At 51.0% G+C, this 23,530-nt stretch overlaps 1 protein-coding gene across 2 annotated transcripts; it reads left to right on the top strand.

Moving 5' to 3' along the window:
- The first annotated feature begins 1,151 nt into the window (after positions 1 to 1,151).
- LOC119114374 (uncharacterized) lies at positions 1,152 to 8,379 on the top strand. 2 transcript variants are annotated; one of them, XM_037238569.1, is made up of 6 exons: positions 1,152 to 1,535; positions 2,088 to 2,136; positions 2,536 to 2,684; positions 3,110 to 3,190; positions 3,360 to 3,538; positions 8,230 to 8,379. In XM_037238569.1, the coding sequence occupies exons 3-6, from the start codon at positions 2,616 to 2,618 to the stop codon at positions 8,288 to 8,290; spliced, it is 390 nt and encodes a 129-aa protein (XP_037094464.1). In that variant the 5' UTR covers positions 1,152 to 1,535; positions 2,088 to 2,136; positions 2,536 to 2,615; the 3' UTR covers positions 8,291 to 8,379. The 2 variants fall into 2 exon arrangements, with proteins under 2 accessions (XP_037094464.1, XP_037094463.1); XM_037238568.1 differs by having other exon boundaries at positions 2,088 to 2,684.
- Positions 8,380 to 23,530: the final 15,151 nt, after the last annotated feature.

Here is a 23,530-nt window from a genome sequence, read left to right as displayed (position 1 = left end):
CGTACCCGCAATCTCGGGAGCAAGGACAGCGATGGCCAGGGTTGCAGTTTCCGTAAAACCGAACGGCATTGGTCACTGCAAGTAACACCAAACGTCGAACGTCATGCGCGCGAGAACGACCGGGATGAAATGATGGTTACGAACGTCTTTCAAAAGTAAGTCGTGTCATTTAAAAACTAGGCTGGGCGCATCACTTTTACAGCTTTGAGGCTGTCTTCTAAACAGACTAGCAGTTATAGTAACACCAAAAATAGAGGTGCTATCTTTACTTCTCTAGTCCCACCACTAGATTCCGACACCATTTCACGTTACGGTAAAGGCCAATGCATTTTATCACTCTAAAACCGTACGGTTGAAACATACGCCCGTAATACCTCCTTAATGTAGGATGTAGCGTCTGAGAGCGTTCAAGGGTACCTCTCTCAGAAACGCCATAATTTGCATCCACTTTTTGGCCGTGGCTTAATGTTAGCCACCAGGTCGAGGCTCCGCGGCCCGCGGAGACTGCAACGCCTAGCGTTTAGGTTTTTGTTGCTAACATTTGCGATCGCGCATGTTCAGAACTCCCACATGTTCAAGACTACCGTTCAAAAATACTGTAGTAACGCAACGTTACATTATTTGCACCACTTATCGGCTCTGACTGAACGTTGAATGTTTCCAGACAAGCATCGCTTAAAGGGAATGTTCCACACTTGAAGATTTTGAGATAAGCATCGGATATGATGCTAAAGGTTTACTTGTAACTATTGGGAAGCTTTCAAGGTTCAAAAATGACCCTAAGTAGCAAAATTTAAAGTTTTAAAAATGCGTCCCATTACGGCATTGTTTGATGGCGTCATGGATTCGTTGTGTGACGACAGCAACATCTGCTTCCATTTGGTAACCACACCTCAGGAACACCTCTAAATACACGCAAGCTGATGCCAGCCGCCGTTTTCGTGGTGACAGCTGCGTCTGGTGCGGGGTAAGAGGGCGGTGTTCAGATTCTTTGTGTCTTGTTCCTGGGCGAAGGAAAAGTTTGGTGAACTGTTTGACATGCGCAACGTAACAATCGCCAGTTTTTTGCCAGTTTATATAAATCAACGTATGGCCTGCTGTGAAAACCGTCATATATTGTCATGAGAAATGTTGGGTATCGTAATGCCGGATTTTTGACCTATATTTGCCTGCTGTGCATAGTCCTTGCATCAGTTTTACACAAAAGCTCAGTGGTTTATCCTATTCATCAATTTTTACCACAACATTAACAATACCTTGACAATTAATTCATGGCAATTTCGAATTTATTGTTTATTTTTGGGTATGTCTCCATTTCTAGTTGCAAATAATAAACGCTGTTAGTGATGCTGCTGTGTTTATTTTGTTTTGGAATTTGTTGTTTCTATTTTGTTTGGTGATAACCTTATGAAGTAATTTGCTTCTTGTGTCAGTAGCATGAATGGGTCTCGGCAGCCACGAGGCCGTGGCAGAGGCCGCCTGCCACGTCCCACCCGAACAGCACCTGTGAGGCGTCTGTTTCAGGAGGCATCTGGGTGAGCAACCCCTGGGGCTGGTTGGTGACATGTTCACTTCTACTTAGCTTTTCACACAGTGATCTAATTTTCTGATCTTCATGTATGTATCATTGGTGCACATGCAGCGTATTTGTATCAGTAGATCCTATTTGTTTAATATGCACATGCTGTCGCTGCATTTATCAGTCCTTGAGTTTTGGGAGATGCTGATGCATTTACATGAAGAATAACTTTGTATAAAACAGTTGTGTGCACTGGTTATGCTGTTTAAGTGGTGGCTTCACGTTAGCGGATGATTGCACGACACATGCCATGTGAACATAACTTGAATCAGTCATGATGCTTTCTTACAGAATTTAGTCTAGCCATGATTAAAACTTGTGCAAGTTGAAGTAGAGAGTGTGCAGTTGTGTTGTGTGGGTCTGTGTATATCAATGTACAAAATCATGCTTAATTTCAATTGGTCCAACTTTCCCATCTCAATGTAAAAATACAGGACAATGTAAACATATGGTGCATAGTGGTCTCCTTACATTTGCATTGCCATTATGATCATGTCATGCCCCACAGGGACAGAGCAGTTGAGGAGGCAGCTTCGGCTCAAACCTCCTGTGCTAGGGTAACGGTATTTTATGCATCTTCTGAATTTTAGTGTGTAATCAGAAAAATTAATGATAATGGCTTTACAAAGTCATGGTATCAAGACCACCTGCCTTCAGTGCATACATGTGTGCTTGGTCTTCATGGTCAGGCTAACTGGGCAAGTGATTAAACAAGTAGCATTACTGTCACTGTATGCTAACCATCCCATGTTTTGCTACACACACAATGTACTATGAAGCAAAATGTTAGATGTTATGGTCAGTAATTGATGCTAGAATCGGTGTCTTCTTTGCCTTGAAAAAAATTGGTGTCTTCCTCATTGTTTTAAGCAGTATGTTTCACCGTTAAAGTGATGTTGAACATCCTGTTAAGTATTTGCATGCCAAGCTGCGTAGTCATCCTACATTTCCATCAGGAGCTGGTGGCGGATTTGGCCAACGAACATCAGGCCGAGAAGGTTGTCTGTGACCTTCTCACCCGCTACCCTTCTCTGGCATGGGAGGTGCGAGCCTCCTCACTGCCCAGTGCCCACCCCGGAGCGTCGCCTGGAACAGACGCAAGCACGTGAGTGGTGCACCTGCACAAGGTGTGTATTATGATGATTGCCTACATGGCATGTTAAGGCGTATTCTTAACTGTAAATATATTGTGCAAGTCTGTATGTGTTCCTGTTGAGCTCTTCTTCCGGCCTATATATGACATGTTCTGACCAAAAGAGGCCACTGCTGGGTCTGTTAAGGGGCATTCTGATCTGCAGAAGGCGTGTTATTAACTGCGGAGGCCTCACGTCTGCCTGTAGAGACCTTTTCTGATCTGTTCATGGCTCAACGGCTGTGGAGGGCATGTTCTGGCCTGTATGGTCTATACTGGTCTGTGAAGCGTCCATTCGTCCGCCAAGTCCGTCCGGTGATCCACTCCGGCTTGTGACGGCCGGGGAGTGCACGCGTGCATCGGACCGGTGCCCGTCTGACGGTCGCTCCCGCCGGCAGCTGCTGCGCGACGTGGCCGTGCCGGACAACCTGATCCGACTAAGCACCAAAGAGAAGGAGCAGGGCACAGCGCTCACGCAGGTACGGCGGCCGGGCATGGCGTCCGAACTGCAGCGGCCGGCGCCAGGTCCTGCCGCCTGCGCCCTCCCACACCGACCACCGTGTGATGTGACCGAGCGTTGTGAGCGCCGTCTGTGGCGCGCGGGTGACCGGCGCCGGCTGGCCTGACGGCGTCGGCGTCCCCCGGCAGAGTATGATGGGGTACCGGGGCGACGCGGCGGCTGCGGACCGGGGCGGCATGGCGCTGGGCTGCTCGTCGGGCGGCACGCGCCGCGTCGGCCAGCGCTCCGTGTCCAGGCTGGTGCTGCTGGCTACGCGCGAGAGCCAGGACACCGAGGTACTGATGGCCGGCGGTGACCGGCCCGGCAGGTGAGCGGGCCACGGGCAGGGCTCACGCACGGGTCAGGTCAGCGGGGCAGGGAAGGACGGAGGTCAGGTCAGCGGGGAGAGAGAGGAGCAACGGCGGGCGGAGGTTAGGCCGAAGCAGAAGCGACGTCGCATGGGTGCAGGTAGCGAGAGCGGGACGTTGACGGCGGCGTCCACTCCTACGGTGGCGGCAGTGCGTCGGCCGCCGCCGCGCTCTGGCCCTAAAACCTCCGTGTCAAGAGGCTCGAACGGTTACGCGCCGCCGTCGCCGATGGCAGGACGCTGCCGGTGAAGCCACTTCCCAAACGGCGACGCTCGGCCCGATATGTTGGCGTCGGTGCCCGGCCGACGCCGTGCTTACCCGCACCCTCTGCCCCTGCTGCTGACGCCAGGAAGGACACGCACAACTACCACGAGCTGCTAGTGGTAGTTTGAAAAAACGATGGAAATTGTAATAGACTGCAGATGTGGAGTTAATACCTATGACGATGACTGCAACAACCAAGGTGGGACTCACTGGTAACTCTGCTCTGGCTTTAGAGCAAAGGAGCAAACAAGCTGCATTAACGTTTTATACAGCATTGTCCATACAATACTACATGCAAATGTGCAATTTCCCTAATTAGACAGATTTCAGGCTGCTAGTCCCTTTAGTCATCTACGTGTTTCTTGTAGTCCTTTAAGTCCCTGTAGGTCTTGCTAAGTTCCTTGTGTTTGGCACGATATGATCATTATAAGACAATGTCAATATCAATCATTATTGCAAATTTAGTCATCTTTATGTCATTACTTAATGAAGTTTGTACTGTAATTTTTGTAAAACAAATTTCAATCGTCTTGGTCAAAGGTAAACTAACTTTCGAAATCCAACCCAAAAAGAAAACACTCGGACCCGGATTCTGGTCTTTGAGATGGTGTAGACATAGGAAGCACTGGGGTGCCTGGAACACCTTCCCTGTGCTGAAAACAGTTCAGGACATCAATGATCAGTATCAGAAAGGTTGACAATGAACAAAGCTGTCACACAATGTACAGGCTATAGGACAGCACTGTGACATGTGCGCCAAGTAGAGCACAAAACAATGTTTTAGTTGCATCATATAAATGTTGATATCAGAATTGACTGCAGCACACTGAAATGCGTGAATGAGTAATGACTGAAATCGGACATGGCAATGAATGAGACAAAAGGTGATCACAGAAATGCCATGCATGTTCTAATGTTGGATAAGTTCAAGCCTGAATGCCAAGGCTAAATATGAAGTGTCTGACAAAAAGAAATAAAGAAAACCTAGGCATTCACAAACCTGCAGAGAGGGCACAGGCTTATTCTTTTTGGCTGTCAGGCTGGAAAAGGCATGTGATGGACAATGTGTCTGGCACACACCATGCCTCATCTTGAGAACACTGATACCACATGCATCAAGCCATTTCTGATGGTGGCCTTGTTGAGCTGGGAATCTGAAAGGATCACAATAATTGGGAAATTGGATTACTATACAATACAATGGACATCTTCTACTTCAAATGAGTAATGCAGATTGAAAATGTCTGCTCACAGGGTGTGTGTTAATCATTGTGCTAAGTGGTGATTCATCAGTACATTTGGGGATGCCAAAAATGTCTGACTCATTTTGAAATGCCTGTCATCCCAAAAATAAGTAATACAAGCTGAGGCCATGCACCCTTGAACTTTGCAAGCTGTGAGCATGATGCATAGCTGTCACCAAATCTAGTTAATGGTAAGCAAATTTAGTGTTTTAAAGTGGTGGCAACAGCATGGCAATACCAAACAATGTCATTGCCAGAATATGACAGCTAGGAGCTCAGCCCAGTGCAAATTTGATTACAGCACATAGAGTTCAGTCATAAGTTGAGCACACTGATGATTCCTGTAATCTGGAACAATGGAATAGTTTTTGACTGATATCCCTGATCCTGACCTGACTGACAAAATCCACACTGTTCATGCAAGTTTATGCAAGTACATGCAAGTCATCCGTTTAAGAAGTGGTTACATTAAATAGCCAGGGTGTAGCTTCATGATGGTAGTGAGATAGGTAGGAGATGGAAACAAGTACGATCCCGATGATGATGATTTGGGATTTAGGGCGTGCCAACTACATTGGTTATGTGGTGCCCATAACCTAGTGATAGAAAAAAGTAAAAGGATTTGAACTTACTCAAAAATGTTATTAAAAGCTACTTGCCAATGTGCCATGCAATGTCCTCCACCAACATGCCATACTTGACCCTAGTCATTTACTCCCAACATTAATATCTTGTATATTTTTTGCAGCAATAAAGTACATAAACATAACTATTTCTGAAATTGGTGGCAACCGTAAGACCAGCTCCTAGCAATCGCACCCGCTGTTCAGCTGCCGCGTGCATCTGCTTTTTAAATACTTTGTTTTATTTTCGAAGGCATTTTTGCCGGCATGTTTGAAGGCATTTTTGCCATTTTTGCGTGGCGCGTCGGCCGGCAGATGCTCGTGTAAAATTACCCGGAATATTGTAATTTTTTCGGAATGGCGTCCGGCAATGCGGTCACGAAAAATTGTCCAATAATTTTCCGTAGTGACGGAGAATCCCGGAGAATTTTCAGAGCATGATTAAGACGAAGAATCGGTTTTCGCCATGCATAGCTATGACCGTTGGCTGTGGATGGCGTATGGGAGACTAATCTGGGGGATAATTTCCGGACCAGTCGAGTGTAAATGGAAAATCTCCATGGACGATTATCGAGGAGATTACCATTCGTTGAGTAATTTTCCTTTGGCCGGACGCGCCCGTGATTGCATACTTATTCTTCAAGCTGAGAACAGTGGAAAGCGACCGCACACCACATTCGAGGATGCATGCCATGTTGAAACGTGCATACCCTGAACTTACTGCTGAGAGTTAGTGATACGCCAGACATTTTCGGCGTGAAGTGTTTTTAACAGATTGGGAGCGAGGTACTTACGCGAACACAGTCAAATCATTTTCTTTTGTCCTGCGATCACCGCACACACACCACCCCATGTTCCGCACCCCACACCGATACAAACAGGACACTGCCTGGGCGTGGCGGAAAATGCCCCGTCGACAACTGCCGCACATCAAATTGCTCTCGCTTATGTTCGCGATGCGCATTCAGCAGTACAATCTTACTAATAGCCAATCACCTTTCGCGTGTTGTAACACATGTGCAGCATCATCGCCTTTGCGAATGAATGAGCCGCTATACGGTCTTTATCATAAACGAAACATAAACAAACAAACAACCAATCATATCACAGAGTATCTAATGACGTTTCTATTGCGTCATTAATCAGAGGGCGATTTTGAAATAGGGGAACTACAATGATTTTGACACTTTGCAGGCCGTATAACTCTGGAACCAAATCGTTTTGGGTCTTAAAAATAGCATGACCGTAAACTGCATCAAACGGTCGTCACGATGGCTATTTCAGTTCAAAACGCCATTCAAATGTGGAACATTCCCTTTAACCATGTTAATACAGATTGTTGGCGTATTTTGGCCTATAACATATATTCGCGGGACCTTAATATGTCTGTAGAGCCCAGACAAAGCCAAAGCAAAGCTTCTGAAATGTATCGTATGAGAAGGATTTTCTGGCCATTGTGAAATGGAGAGCGCCCGCGATTTATTTTACGCAGCTGTGTAACGCATTATTTCTTCATCTTATCGACTATATAGTTCAGGCAGAATCGATCTAGCGGTAGCTTCTGGCTTATGGTTTCGGAAGAGAAATCAAAAATAACAAATAGCATAGCAGAACGACAATGGAAGCCCATTTCCTACCACGGGGCAACCCCACATCTTAATATGACGTCACGGTCCAATGCCGCTCCCTACTTGGCCGAGAGGCGAAATGAGTAAGTTTGTTTAGAAGCATGTCGACGACGCTGACATGGCAATTGACGGTGTTACATATTCGGCAAATAGGCAGATCTCGATCTCATGTGGAAAGCGTGATCGATAATGATTTACTTAGCTACGGATCACTTGCCAATAACCGTTATCCGAATAATATTCAAGTACGCCATTCCTATGCGCTATATGTCTCCAAGGGTTGTATCAGCTGATTTTACTCGTGTCCATGTTTGAAATTGAAGGCGTTCTCTGGTGGCGTGTGTCTATGACGTCACCTTAGTGGATGGAGCTCAGGTCGTATGCTAATGAACTCGGGTTGTATGCTTATGAGCTCGGGTCGTATTTTGATGAGGAACCGAGCTCAGGCTGCTACGTCACACGCCGGATGGACTTACTCCAAATGGAGAATGGGCTTCCACTTGCTAATGAAGAACGGAGTCGGGTTCATAAAAGCTTGGGTTTACAACTCCATACGCTACATCGTTGTCCGCGGCATGGAAGTGGTCAGGAGGTCAGGCATATCGCCTGTAGGGGAGGGAAGGGATAGGTTGCAAGTGCTACTATATATTGATGCTAGAACCCCTTTTTAATGAATTTCGTTGTCTCACAAAGTTGTGTGGCTGTGTGGAACACTGGGCCTGCCACATTGCTTTTTTGTAATCAAGTCCGGCCGTTCTTGAGACAATCAGGCGGCAGATCCACCCCATCCTCGTCAATGGTTTGCCGCTGAGGGACCCGGTCAGTGTGTGTCGCTGTGGGGGCGGGGGGAGAAGGGGGAAGCGAGGAAACCAACGCTGTGTTTCTGTTTCAGATTCCTGGCAAGTGCTTCAAGGCTCTCTTTGCGTCCAGAGTCCTTACATTTAAAAGTTTGAAAATGGGCGTACATTTAGTTCCAGCCAGAAATGCGTCCCGAGAGCAGCGATGAAAGTGTTTGGACGCGGTAAGGTAATATTGCTGAAACATCCATGCTGTGAATAACTTTCACCTTTCACACATTCCTCGATGAGGTGTAACTCCGGTTATTGCTGTGTTAAGAAGATGTTGTAATTCACTATAAGGCACAATGTCACATCCCCAGCGCCCCGGGCGTATGCATAATTTGACATTGCGCTTGATGAGCACAACTAAAAAGTCCGACAACCGCGTTTGGCGCGCTGCAGGCGCGCGAAGTTTCTCGAGTGTCGTACACCAGCATCGCAGGCCCTCGAAATATGTGTGTTTATACCTGACATGTTTGTCTATCAACATCTCATCGCTTACATACGAGCACGGGCCACGAATTTGTTTGGGAACGGGCGTGTGCCCCTGGAAGCTACCACGTGCGTACGCCGTGGCTTATCTTGAGTGGGTATGTGTACCACGGTCAGCTACGCTTGCCAGTGTAATAAAGCAGGCCCAACCTGTATCGTAAGTTTGATAAAGATTCTAGTCTCTCCAGGAGTTTTGCTGCTTGCTCCAGCACACTCCTCATCATTCTCAACCTGTATCATAAGTTTGATTAAGATTCTAGCCTCTCCAGTAGTTTTGCTGCCTGCTCCAGCACACTCCTCATCAGTCCCAGCCTGTGTCGAAGTTTGGTTAAGATTCTAGTCTCTCCAGTAGTTTTGCTGCTTGCTCCAGCACACTCCTCAAAAAACACGCCCGCTGGGATTAAGCATTGGAGAGGTCACACCTCGCTTCATGGAATTAGGCACTTTGGTGACAGTAGTATGTTTATTGCCAAATGCCGTTATGACCACATGCTCAAGTATTGCAGTGCGCGATGTAGAACTCTTGCTTGGGTCCTTGCAACGTTGCTTAGCACATTCCGGCATCCGTCAGTTGTGTGCTTTCTGTGGTAGCACGCTCCTAAGGAGCCTTCGATCTCTGCTATCTGAAGCTTCCAAAAATCCCAATTACTACTTAGTTTCTATGCTTAAGCCCTTCCACACACATATGCGTATACCCTGCGGGGCTCATATATTCTTGTGATTCTTGGATATTGGATACTTAAGTGGCCGTTTCGCCGCTCGTTGTTGGACATTCTTCAAACGTGACCAATTTCCATACTACACCCCATCGGAGTGCAGTCACAGAGTGTCACAACCCAGTGTCAAGTGAGCAAGTGTGCTACTTCCATCCGCGCTCGCGTACGTGATTAGTCACACGTAACCCCTTGGGTGAATCCATGTGATCTCTGTGTTAAGCCCTCGGGATTAAAACGCCCAGGATGTGTGTCACCTGTGGCAGCACGTCCCTAAGAAGCCCACGGTCTCTATGTGTGCCAGTACGGTTAAATCGACCTGTTCCAGACGAAAAGTTTTGGTCCCCGTCACGCCCTGTACCGCCCAGGATCCGCCTCTGTCTAGTGTGACGTAGGAGTTGCTTGAGCCGTTTGGGGCCGCCGATGCCAGCGGGATATGTGCGTGTAACGGATAGTTGAATACAGACCTTGTTCGGGTTACGTGTGTTGCCCGGATGAATGTGGACCACGTGACCCGTCGGCCAGGCCGGTTCGTGACATGGTGGCAGCGGCATCGGGGAAGTGATCCTGTACCATGGATGGCGAGCTACCCATTCCTGCGTTCGCATCGGCTATGGTTCGTGTTGCGTTGGCCGACTTTTCGGTCTGCGATTGGCTAATATCACCCGATGGCGATACCGCCTGCCAGTTGCCAATGTCTGGCAGCACTGGGCGACATCTCTACCGAAAAAAGTTTGATGCTCGACTGCCGGAGATGGCGTCTACTTAGCTGAGTACTGCTTAGAAAGACACAGTACCTGTTCTGGAGTACTCTGTTCTCATCAAACGGCTTGATCTGGATACATACCCACAGCTTTTCTTTGGACCAGGCTGGTTGCGTGAAAAAGGCCTGCGTTCCAGCCTATCAAACTGCAGTGTACCGCCATCTTTAGGTGGGATCATCGGTTGAAGAGAAGGTGCTACTGTCACGCCAGGGCGTGGCGTCGTTCGACGAAGACATCGGCAAGCTAAAGCGAGAAGAGCTCGTCTTCCACTCGTTGGGAAGTGAGCGACACTGTTCTGCGCACTTGCACTGGTCCGAGAGTGGAGTGGTGCATGTGGAGTGCAACGGTGCCCCACATCTTCGGCAGCGTCGTATCGGCCCGGTCACAAGCTCATTACACCAAGGGACTATTGGTGCCGCAAGCGTTGGGGCTCGTGGTCGCCTGACTCGCGGTCGCGGTCGCGCGGTGGGCGGTATGGCCGTGGCTCTGGGTGGTCGCCGGAGCGATCTGTCGGAGCGGCTGCCACCTGGCGGATCCCTCGCCAGTCACCGCCTTCACGCTGCTCATCAGATGGTGGTGCGCGCCCTGCTGATCCGCCGGGGAGGCGGCAGCGCGCCACACGTGACAAAGACGAGATAAAGTGGCGAAGTTGATCAATTCATTTCCGGGGGTGTTTAGCCGTGGCTGTGCAGATACAGGCCGGTGTGACAGTGATGATATTAGCTTGGAGCTGCGGAAGGGAGTACAGCCTCAATTCCTACAGCCACACCCAATGCCATCGGCCCACCAAGACCAACTGATAACTCTTCTTTTGGAACTCTCCTTTTGGAACTCTCCTATCATCTCCTATCTCCTATCTCCTATCTCTCCTATCTCCTACCAAAGGGGTCTAATGGCTACAGGATTGTGCAGAACATGAGATCGTTGAGTAAGCTCCTCGTTCCGGAGCAGTTTATCTTGCCTACGATTGATGAGTTTGTCTTTTCTCTGCAAATCACTTCAGCACTTGACATTAATCATGCGTTTTTGAATCTTCAGCTTTCCTAGCAATCAACTAAGATTTGTGAGGTATAGTTGTCGGGAAAGACATTTTGCTCTCGGCCAATGCCCATGGAATGCATGCAGTCATCGTACTTTCTGCACCTAGTCTTGCGAAGCGTCCTAAGCGGATTCGGAGAATGTGCGCGTGTGGGCAGACGACAGCCTGCTCACGAGCCCGAGTGTTGAACAACATAGCCGGGTTTGGCGCACGGTTCTAGAGAGACCCCGCGGTGCAGGGCTCTAGCTCGCTCCAGATAGATGTCTTTTTCAAACAACTTTGAATTACCTTGGTCATCAGATCTCCCATAATGGAGTTTCTATTGATCCAAATCGCATTCAGATAATATCTGTCCTGAAGCTGCCTAAGTCTGTGAAAGAAGCTAAGAGGCTTTTTGGATGCTTGTCATGTTTCCGTAAATATCTTCAGCCCCGTCTTTCAGCACTGTTTCAGACCCCGCGGTCACTTTGTGCAACTCAAAGAATATTTTTTGGAACGAGTAAAAGAGCCAGTGTTTTTCCCACCTTTGTGGGCCGATGATCAGGAGGCGGGGGGGGGGGGGGGAGCGGGGGCGGAAAAATGATTAGCTATCCGCGCGGAGATTTTCCATTTATTTTGAGTACGGATGGTGGCTCCATAGGGTCGGGCAAATTTTGTCTCAAATACAGGACGGGGAGGAGCGCATAATCACTTGTGACTGAAGTAGATATCGCCGGACTCAGAGGAAGTGGACGATTTTTGAGCTATAAGTATAAAGTTTCAATCAGGGTTTAAATAAACATTACAACTGTTCAGTGGATACCGGGTTTACATAGGCTGGCGACTGCAAGGCGCTTTCAACATTCTGCACAATCGAGACCACATAAACCGGAGGATGATACGCTGCGAGGTGTTCGTTAGTTAATTTCGTTACTCCGTGGCGCAAAGGCTAGCCCCGCGTGGGCATGCTGTTCCGCTTGCACGAAGTCTGTGACCTGGCGCAACATGCGCCGCCGCCAGACCGCGCGGCCCTGGGTACCCGGCCGATGCTAGCGCCCCTGGCGGGGTATTCGGGAAATATGTAGAGTCGGCGGAGTCCTGGGGGGCGAGTTCGCCGTCGCCATGCGCCCGTGGAAGCGACTACGGTGCAGATACCGGCGCTCGTAATGCTCAACCAGAAAGCGACGATGGGTGTAGATACCAAAGGCAGCTAAAGTCTGTGTTGACTGGGACAGGTGATTGGACGTGCGTTCCACTCGCACAGCCAGAGGACGGCATGGACAGAGGCAAAAGACGGCAGTGGCCTGAGTACAGTGGCACGAGTTTTCAGAGTGGGCTGGGGAGATCAGTTTGACCGTAACAGATTTTGTCGTGCAGCTTTCTCCCAAGCTGTATTCCCCTTGGCGGTACCAGAAATATGATAGCAATTCTAGAGCGATTGTCCATCATATTAGCCATGATTGCACATCATATTGTCCATATAATTCACCACTTCTTCTCCAGTAGGCCAGCTATCCGAACGAGACCCTCGTCATAGCCATTCTGACTCTGCCTCAGTGTTCGCTGACAGGGTGGTGTTGCATGCTGACCTGTGTGGATAAACTTTCTGGTTTCCTGGCGTGTTATGCGCTTAATTCCGGTTAGTCTGATGACATCACAGAAAAGCTAAAGCATCACTTTTCGACGTTTGCGCTGCCCGAATTGATGGAGATTGACGCGGGGCCAATCGGCTAAAAAATCTCGGGCTTTCAGGCGCAGTGAGAGCATTTTGGTGTTCGAGCACGGTTCAGTGTTGGCTGCCATCACGAGGCCGTCGGTAAAGTTGAAAGAAAACACCTGGATATTTAGCGATGGCTACGCGCTGTTTCCGAGTCTCATGGATCTGACCGTGAAACCACATCTTCAGGGTTAACTTTTTCCCTTGCAAAAATGAGGTGTGCAGTACCGATGCCTACACCCCATTCTTTACCTATTTCCTCCGTGATCCAAGCATACTCATCTCTCAGCTAGTTCGAGGCCGCGTGAGCTCGTGCAAAGATGACTTTGTCCACGAGAAGCGTCGCATTCGTTCGTCGGCTTTACAGAGGGCTCAGAGGAAGCAGGCGGAGAACATCAAAAATACAAAGCGCAGTACGATAAGCGACGTAGGGCTGGAGGATGGAAGCTGGGACCCGAAGATTGAGTTTGGTGCCGTGACTTCAATGTAAGGACAAGGATGGATAACACGTGGGTTAAACCATTTGTTATTTTGTCTTCGTGTGGGTCACTGACATCCCGATTTTTTTTAAAATAAGAAGGGTGCTGTTCGTCGTACACGTGCAAAGAATGTAAGTTGTCTGTACTTAGCCCATATACTTAACTTGGGTCGTCGACCGACGTGTGTACAATGATGGTAAACTTACTAGTGAGCGGTTAATTTATATTTTCTTTGCGTTGCTACGAGGACTGAATTTGAGTTTTGTGAAAGAAAAAAGGTCACACCCTGCGTTGCCCTGGATCCGCCTCTGTCACGCCCTGTATCGCTCAGTATCCGCCTCTGCCTAGTGTGACGTAGGAATGGCTCGAGGCGTTTGGGGCCGCCGATGCCAGCGGGGAATGTGCGTGTGGCGTATAGTTGAATACAGACCTCTTTCCGACTACGTGCGTCGCCCGGGTGAATGTGGACTTGGTGACCCGTCGGCCGGGCCGGGCCGTGGCAGTCCCGTGTGAATACGATCCCGGCTGCCCCCTCTCCCCCCCCCCCCCCCGGCTGTCCAACAGCTTAACGACTGTCAGTACAGGACTTCATGGATTGGGTAAGGCCATAGATGCTCATTGGAATTGTCTTTGGGTTAGGTTGGGTATATATTTGGAGACAATTTCGGCCATGGTTACGGACATGGGTGAGGCATTTGTGTGCAAAATGTTTGGTACACATTTCAGGAATCATTACGTACTTTTACTGCCTGTCTTTTTTATAGTGATCACAAGCCTCACACAAACAACTTTCGGCATTAGGAATGCAACATAGTAAGTTTAACTGTAAGCATTCATTTATTTTTGAATTTGGAATTTAAGTGTTGGAAAAAGGTAAACGGTTGGGCTTATCATGACTGAAAACCTCCGGCAGTAACAGCATGGAGCCTTATGAGTGACGTACGGTAACAAGCAGTAGCCGTACATAACTTTTGGTATGGGCTTGGTACAACTAATAGGTAATGGGCTGCGGGTGGGCATGGGCGCAGTCCTATGGGTAACGTGTAGATTGGGAAAAGGAAATCCTACCCTTGAAGGACTCCAGCTGACAGCAGAAACATTGCCGGGATGGGCCAGACAACTGACTGCATTTTACACCGAGGTAACTGTTTAAATTGCGCTGACTGAAGAAGTGATAGTGGTCAAAGCTTCGCAAAATACGCAGAACTTAAATTTGGCAGATTCAGGCCATCGCGTATTAGTCTTCACGCCTTTGTCATCCCCACCGCTACATTCACTTTGTTTGGACGCCAGCGTAACGTTTTCGAGACCATTTTCGAAAAAGGGAACGTTGATTGCACCCCGATCGTTTATTGGCGCCGTTAGAGGTCCGAGGACTTCGATTAGGCGTCTTGATTTATAGACGCTACAATCACCTCCACGCCAGAGGTCTTTTCATACCAATTTCTGACCGGGCAGTCGAAACCTGACACCAGCCATGAAGCCGCCCACCCCTGAATGCGTGGGTCTGCACGAGTGCGCATGCGCCGCCGCACGTTGCGGCTCTCGTCTTTGCCAGTGCGAGTGGCTGCTCTTTTCTGAGTCAAAACATGCTAATTTTGCTTCGCTGTTGCCTCCTGTGCCGAGACAGGCTCCCAGTATGCGTCGACCGCTAGATAATTTTGACAGTTTGCGAATGCCACGTTTCCCGTGTTAAACCAACAGGGCTCGTTCGTGCTTGCTGCGTGCGCCACACTACTATCACGGCACGCTAATTCAAAACGAAAAGCTAACTGGCTGACCACTCCGAAATGTCGCCGATATCTCTGCACTGCACCTCGAAGGTGACGCCACAGCAGCGCCTACGCTAACGGTGACGGGGCCGTTCTTCTTTGCTAGAGGTTACTGGCCAGCTACAGCAGCCGCTGCGTCTCCACCCGGGTCATCCCATGCATCAGTGCTGCCGCGCGCGGTCTCGTGCGCCGCAAGAGCATCAAACACACCGACAAAGTATGGATCCCTTGCCAGAAAAAAAACAGGCGAACTTCGCGCAAAGCTGTCGGTCAGTTGCGATACGGCAGCCGTTACAAACCGTTCTATCGATGGTGACGGAGGAGGGGGGGGGGGGGGGCGGGGACGGCGAAGCTCTCTTTTTATGTGATGAGAGTACACTCCGAATTGGGCAGGTCTACCAACGCGCATGCTGCTGTCATTAAGATGACCGCAATCACGTCTCGTCCCTCTCACAGGTATTTCCGAGATCGCACGTGCCCATAACTGTGCAGAGGTTTAAGTTCACATGAGTTTTAAGTGAAAAAAAACATATTGTTTGCATCTCTTCCCCTTTGCCAGTGGCGAACTAGCAAGCATTATGAATGGGATGTAAGTACGAAGGTTTTGCATTTGATGGTTTACCAGACAGATGTCGCTTGCATTCATGGCTAGCTGTATAGGTGGTGCTGCAGTTCGACGCCCGGCCATGAAGACAGGTTACTCGCCAGCGGTGGAGCTATCTTCAGGCTCTGAGGCCATCTTGCCACGAACGAGTGGCGGAAATACAAATAAACCCAAAAGCATGGTTTATTTCGGCGACCAAGTCATATAATATGGTACGGGATGCGGGCCTCTGTATTCAGGCATCCAAGAAATGTGTCCATATCTATTAAACATGTTTGGTTTTGTGTAGAAAGACTGCAAGCAGGTAGGATGCTTGGTATGGTGTATTTTAGCGCCGATTTTGACATCGGGTTATTTATGGCATTAATGGCTGCTGCAGTAAGCACTTTTGCCTCCGCAGTTGCGGATACTTGCCCACCTCCCATGCGTGGGTATGTACTCGCTGAAGCTCCAGTTGATAACATGCGTGGGTATGTACTCGCTGAAGCTCCAGTTGATGACATGCGCGAGTATGTACTCGCTGAAGCTCCAGTTGATAACACGCGTGGCTATGTACTCGCATAGCCGCGGGTTAACGGACAAAACTCTTTCCTCTCTGAAACACAACAGCCATATTGCAAGAAAGATATATTGCAAGTGCTTCACAACACTTATATTTTGTGCAGGTGCCATTGGTCTTTTTATGTAATAGTTAAAAGAGGACGCAGGGGATCGTCTTGTACGCAGTGCTGCGAACCTTGAAGCTAATCGCATTGTATCGGCTTGCTGCAGATAAGTGGCAATAATCGCCAATACCTAATGTTGATTCCACGTTCAGTGCTACAATTACTACGCCATGACCTAACACAGGCCGTAGCCATAGCAACACTCTCCGTAAGGTGCCAGTTGTTTGCCTTTTTATAGCAAGTCGATAAACGAGCGCTCGTTCCGAAATTAAGGCTCCCTTAACAGGTGATCCCCGAACAACATGCCAATCGATGTCAAGTATTTTTTCATGCATCAACACTGTAATCCATAACGTAAATGTTCGGGCTTAATCCCATTGTCATATGGTGGCCTTGAATATTGCTGAGCAGGCTACACCCAGGATCCGAATCTCTTTCAAAGAATGCATTGCAACGGATAGATGTTGTGTAAGACAGGATCGTGCATTCGCGCAAGCGCGCCTGCATTCCCAATCGCCAGCATTAGTAGTTCTAATGCAATGGTTATGACCTGATCATGCCACTCGGCAAAGAGCTCATCAATTCTGCTCTTCCGGCAAAGTTTATTGCATTTATTGCATTCGGAAGTCAAATCAATTTGCCCATTGCAAAACGTCCAGATCTAGGTGGGAGGCGGTAAGGGCCGATGCGAGTCCTCTAAGGTTTTCTGAAGATATCTGTTCGGAGACGGCGGGCGTCAACCGACGAACCCGCTGATCACGCGTGGCTGGCCGAGACTTGCTACACTTGACTTTGACACAGACACTTGTATTTAAGATCACTCGGTGCAGTTTACACCCCTGCCCTTCTAAAGGCCTAAACCCCTCTAGTTTCTGAGCTACACACCTGCAAAGATGTGCAAACTTTTTCAGGGAAACTATTTCAAGGTCACCGTGGCATCTATGACACCATAATGACGTCATTAAAATCTTGCTATTCCACTGACCATGCGGCGATCAAGGCCGAGGGAAATGTAATTGTCGTGTCACTCATATGTGGCATTTACGATTTAGATAAAACAGAAAGCACGATTTCCAGATACAACTGTCGTCAGTTGGCTCTCAATCAATGTTATGCAAGGCACGATGACGCATTCGAACAGTAGCATGCTGGGGAGCCTATACACTAAACCCAGAGATAGTGTTGTCTGGAGAAGTCTTTTTCATTTAGAAGTGGATATAAAACTATGAGCTTTTTATCATATCTGAAACTCTGTGCAATATTTTCAGCTGTAAGTGGTTAAATTTCCGTCTTTATTTTCTCATGGATTACTGAAAGACAGAATTTGAATGAGTTTACATAACGTTCTGAACGCCAGGGTAACTTTGAAATACTCCCCGCGATTTGCCGTTTCCCATTTTCGCGGGAGTGTAGCTCCAAAACTAGAGGTGCTTAGGTCCTAAGAAGGGTAGGGTTGTGGACAGGACCGAAAGATCTCAGCACGGAAAATATTAAATAGTCATCATACAGATAGCTATTTCAGGTCAAAACCCCATATAAATGTGAAGCACCTCCTTGAAGTCGACATAATTCCAGTGCGCAGAGATGACGGGCAAATCTACAACAAAACGTGCTTGCGTCATGTTTACAACTGCTCCAACGTAACATCGAACGTATGTGCAGCTGTTACCGCCTCATGGCGTTTCGTTTTAGCCCTCTCGGCCTGTTGGAGAGCCACCAAACGCGGTACGCCCCCCCCCCCCCTCCCCCTCCAGCGATGAAGCCGAACTTGACTTGACTGCACCTCTAGCCATAGCTGGCTGATGCGAGTGGCGCTAACCGAATGAGAATGAGAGACATCATCGGTTGGTGGCACTCATGACTGAGGAGCCACTGCCATGAGCTGTGACGGTGAGCGCCCGGTGACCATGCAGTGACGGGACGTGACGGCTACAGTGCCGTGCTGCAGTCAGTCGACAGAGCTCTGTGAGACCGCACGACTATAACGTAGTGCTCACGTTAAGTACAGGACGAGCGACGGATCTCAGAGCTCTGTGAGACCGCACCACTTTAGCGTAGTGCTCACGTCAAGTACAGGACGAGCGACGGATCTCAGAGCTCTGTGAGACCGCACCACTTTAGTGTAGTGCTCACGTCAAGTACAGGACGAGCGACGGATCTCAGAACTCTGTGAGACCGCACCACTTTAGCGTAGTGCTCACGTCAAGTACAGGACGAGCGACGGATCTCAGAGCTCTGTGAGACCGCACCACTTTAGCGTAGTGCTCACGTCAAGTACAGGACGAGCGACGGATCTCAGGGCTCTGTGAGACCGCACCACTTTAGCGTAGTGCTCACGTCAAGTACAGGACGAGCGACGGATCTCAGAGCCCTGGGAGAACGTACCACTTAAGCGTAGTGCTCACGTCAGGTACAGGAATAGTGACAGATCTCAGAGCTCTGGGAGAACGCACCTTTTTAGCCTCGTGTTCACGCCCAGGGACGTGCGTTCATAGTGAACCCCGGGAGCACGCGCCCTCTGCTTATTAAATTATTACAGGCACTATGTGCGTGAATAAATATGAACACTTAAAAGGGTGTCCCGCATACACAATCATCAATTAAGAACGCACGATGTTTTTTCGTTCCATGTTCGGAATGTTGCGTGTCTGTAGTGCGCTTAACTCTGTCAGTGCAAAACATTGAATTCCCCCGTCGCTAATTTCTGCGCACACCCCCGGCTCCAAGCGATAATTGTATCCCCGCGCCGCTCAGACCGGGCGGAGACGGGGCACCAGTTCCGCCAATCATAGACCACCACGTCACAGTCGGTGGTGGACTCGCATCCGACCCCGGATCTGTCGATCACAGGTATACAGGACCTTAGATCGCAGGACTCACGCATCCGACCCCGGATCTGTCGATCACAGGTATACAGGACCTTAGATCGCAGGAATCACGCATCCGACCCCGGATCTGTCGATCACAGGTATACAGGACCTTAGATCGCAGGACTCACGCATCCGACCCCGGATCTGTCGATCACAGGTATACAGGATCTTAGATCGCGGTACAAAATGCACCACACGGCGGTATTTTCGTTTTGTTCAAACCGCAGTGCAGTCGTATTGTCCGACGCGTTGGACTTGCCTGAGCTGAACACGTAATTGACATGGCAAGTTGATCAGCCAAACAGAAGAGGCCTCCCACGGCTGTTTGCGTAAAATTTTGCACACCACGCAAACAATTATGATAGTCATCAAACACGTCTTGTCAGTTCACTGAAACAGGGCTACCCGGCTTTTAGCTCGTTTTGTAAATGCGGTGCGGCATTCGCCAAGTGTTCGCCTCACCAGTCGCAATTTGCATCGACTACCTCCATTGAAGGCATTGAAGGCGGAGTTCATGCAGCCACATGCAATCAAGTGAATTGTAAAGCTCCAGTCGAGTAGGATCAAGGCCAGAGGACTGCATTGTCGGCAGGAGACTCACGAGTCATGCTCTCTCGAGGGATGATCGTCTCCCCTGCCTCTAGTACAGTTGCACCTAACATGGGAGGGGGTGGGGTTCCGCCTTTCCCTTTAATCGGAAGCCTCACTCAGGTTCTTTGCACGCCGGATCTGATATAAGTACATCAATATTACTGGATCCTGTCCATACACATAAAGAATCCTGGTCGCGCACATTAACGCTGGTGATTTCTTGGGCATTCGGAAGGCGGTGCTAGAATCAAATCGAACGCAATCGACCAGCTGCGAAACATCGTGTGAATGAGGATGTCATCCACACCAAAGTCATGATCCTCAAAACGATGTCCTGGTGAGGTCGTTCAAGTGTGCCGGACGACAAAATCTGTCTTCCTGTCTTAAAAGTGCTGGATTTCCCCGCCGGCCCTGAGCAGTATTTGGGGCCGGTGCCCATCACAACGGGGTCGGGTTCCGGACGCCGCGACGTCACGGAAGCCGGAGGCAATCTAAGCAAGCGCCATAACCGTCATCAGTGTAACGGCCGAGCGGAGCCTCGTCAAATCCGAGGACGGCAGGACGCGATATTTCGTCCGTGGCCCGGATCTTGTCCCCCGCCGCCAAATCAAACGGCGAGTGCGTTGCGTCGGCTCGGATCATGTTTTGGCCGTCGGCCGCCGCACGGCGCCACTGGTCGGAGTCTGGCCGGTATGTCTGTGATGCGCCGGAGTGCCGCGGGCAGTGGCGCCTCTGCACGTGGCGGGAGCAGGTCGGGGCGTCAGGTCAGCACGTGCCGGGCCTCGTGGAGTAATGGGCCGTGACCCGCCGTCCCCGACCAATCCTAAACGCTGAAGCTGGGCTGCAAGAAGGCGACCGAACCAGCTGCGTCGGGACCAGTCGTGATCGGTTTGTAAGCCTCGATCTGAGCGCCGTGAACAGTGACTTGGGTCACGTCGGTGACTGAGACTCACAACGAAGAGTTGATTGTGTGAACCAGGTTCGGACGAGCTAAGCAAACATTCAGTTCGGAGCTGACTTGCCTCTATCCATCGGCCTACTGGCATTTTCGACGCATTAAAAGTAAAACGGTGCTACTTCCAGCCTTATGGCGGGTAGTTTGTCACGTCGCGTCACGAAGTGGATCATTAATCCAGCATTATTTCAAGCCCGAGTGGCTGCGACTGTGGCCCGGGCCCAGCTGTTGCGCCTGTGTCGGCGGAGCGAGCTCATTCCCGCGCCGCTGTGTTCCTGCTCTCATATGGCCCCGCAGTAGGACGGATGGTGACCGCCAGTCCAGCTTGCAGCGGTTGAAAACGTTTCTGGCGCCTGCCGCCCGGGCTGGAGGCACGACTTACCGGGAGAGCTGGCCGCGGTGCGTGGTTGACAGCGTCGACGTCCGCTTGGTGAGCGCAGACTGCGAGTTACCGCGGCGGCTTCGGTGACAGCTGTTCTCGACGGTCGTTCCGCGTCGTTTGCGCCTGCTCCGCGCCGCGTTTGCCGCCGGCCGGCAATGGCTGTTCACCACCTGCTGCTGGTACTGCTGGCCCAGCCGCTGGCCGCCAGCGCTGACCAGCAGCCAGCCGAGGCGCCGCTGCTCAAGTGCTGCGCCGCCGGCGAGGTGCTGGTTCGTCACGGGCCGCATGAGAAGCCCTCCTGCCAGCCCTCCCAGCGCCCGCCGCCGCCGGCCGACGTTCTGCTCGGCCACCTGACCGCCCACGGTAATCTGACCTGCCATGGGGCGGAGTTCTGGCTGTCTAGCGGGCAGCCAGAGCAGGAGTTCGAGCTGCTGGGGGATGGCACGCTGCACTGGCGGCGGCCTGACGCGCTCTTCCCGGCCGGCGGCCACTGCTCCGACCTCCTCCTGAGCGACGCTGCGCCGCCGGTCGCCGCCGCGCGGGTCTGCAACGTCTCGCTGCGCGACCGCGGCCGCGTGCTGCCACGCCACGAGGCGGAGGCCGGCTGCGCGCGCGGCGGCTGCGTGCGCAAGTGCTGCCCGCGCGGGCTGCTGGTGCGGCGGGCCGACCTAGCGTGCGCGCCGGGAGCGCGCGGCTGGCAGCCGACGCTCCACCGGCACCGCACGGAGCCGGTGCCGACGCAGCGTCTCCAGCTGGTCGTCGGCCGCCCCGCCTGCAGCGCCTTCACCCTGGAGCCGCACCGGCCGCCGGCGGCGTCGGCGCCGCAGCCGCACCCGGACCGCTTCTTCCTGCAGGCCGACGGCCGGCTCTGGGCGCCCAGTCAGGGCCAGCTGCTGCCTGCGGGCGGCTTCTGCGTGGATCGCGTGTCTTACGGCCAGCCAGCGGAACGGGACGGTGCGCCGAGCGGCGCGGGAGAGCCGGCCCTCATGGCCGTGGTGTGTTTCCCGGAGCAGCCGAAGGCGGCGCGGCGGCCACTGGTGGGCGGCGTGCGGCAGGCGCTGCAGCTGGTCTCGGTGCTGGCGCTGCTGGCCACGCTACTGGTGTACGCGGCCGTGCCGGCGCTGCGTAACCTGCATGGCCGCTGCCTGATGTCGCACATGGCGGCTCTGCTCGCAGCCCTCCTATGTCTGCTGGCGGCCCCGCAGCCAGCCGTCGACAGCAGGCTGGCCCTCTGTCAGGCCACAGGTCAGTGTACAACAGTGCGGCACTCTGTCAGGCCATAGGTCAGTGTACAACAGTGCGGCACTCTGTCAGGCCATAGGTCAGTGTACAACAGTGCGGCACTCTGTCAGGCCACAGGTCAGTGTACAACAGTGCGGCACTCTGTCAGGCCACAGGTCAGTGTACAACAGTGCGGCACTCTGTCAGGCCACAGGTCAGTGTACAACAGTGCGGCACTCTGTCAGGCCACAGGTCAGTGTACAACAGTGCGGCACTCTGTCAGGCCATAGGTCAGTGTACAACAGTGCGGCACTCTGTCAGGCCATAGGTCAGTGTACAACAGTGCGGCACTCTGTCAGGCCATAGGTCAGTGTACAACAGTGCGGCACTCTGTCAGGCCACAGGTCAGTGTACAACAGTGCGGCACTCTGTCAGGCCATAGGTCAGTGTACAACAGTGCGGCACTCTGTCAGGCCACAGGTCAGTGTACAACAGTGCGGCACTCTGTCAGGCCATAGGTCAGTGTACAACAGTGCGGCACTCTGTCAGGCCACAGGTCAGTGTACAACAGTGCGGCACTCTGTCAGGCCACAGGTCAGTGTACAACAGTGCGGCACTCTGTCAGGCCACAGGTCAGTGTACAACAGCCCGGCACTCTGTCAGGCCATAGGTCAGTGTACAACAGTGCGGCACTCTGCCAGGCCACAGGTCAGTGTACAACAGTGCGGCACTCTGTCAGGCTGCAGGTCAGTGTACAACAGGCTGGCACTCTGTCAGGCCATAGGTCACTGTACAACAGACCTGCCCCCTATCAGGCCACAGGTCAGTGTACAACAGCCCGGCACTCTGCTAGGCCACGGGTCAGTGTACAACAGCAGTCCAGGTATGTGATAGGGCATAGCTCCCAGTACCTAATGCGCACGAGTTACATCACGCCCTATTGTCTGATAGCTTCTCTTTGAACCCTAATGTTTGTATGAATCGTTTTACTCCACGGACTTTACAAAAGCATGGCGAATAGCAATTCAACGCCTGGAAGTTTGTAAATTATTCCAGTTAATTCAAAGAGCATGAAACCAGAGCTGATCAACACAAGGTGGAGGCGCGAAAG

Source organism: Pollicipes pollicipes, unplaced genomic scaffold, assembly GCF_011947565.3.
Source record: "Pollicipes pollicipes isolate AB1234 unplaced genomic scaffold, Ppol_2.1 Scaffold_7262;HRSCAF=8765_pilon_pilon_pilon, whole genome shotgun sequence".
Lineage (NCBI taxonomy): Eukaryota > Metazoa > Arthropoda > Thecostraca > Pollicipedomorpha > Pollicipedidae > Pollicipes > Pollicipes pollicipes.
This window is presented reverse-complemented; position numbering and strand designations above follow the sequence as displayed.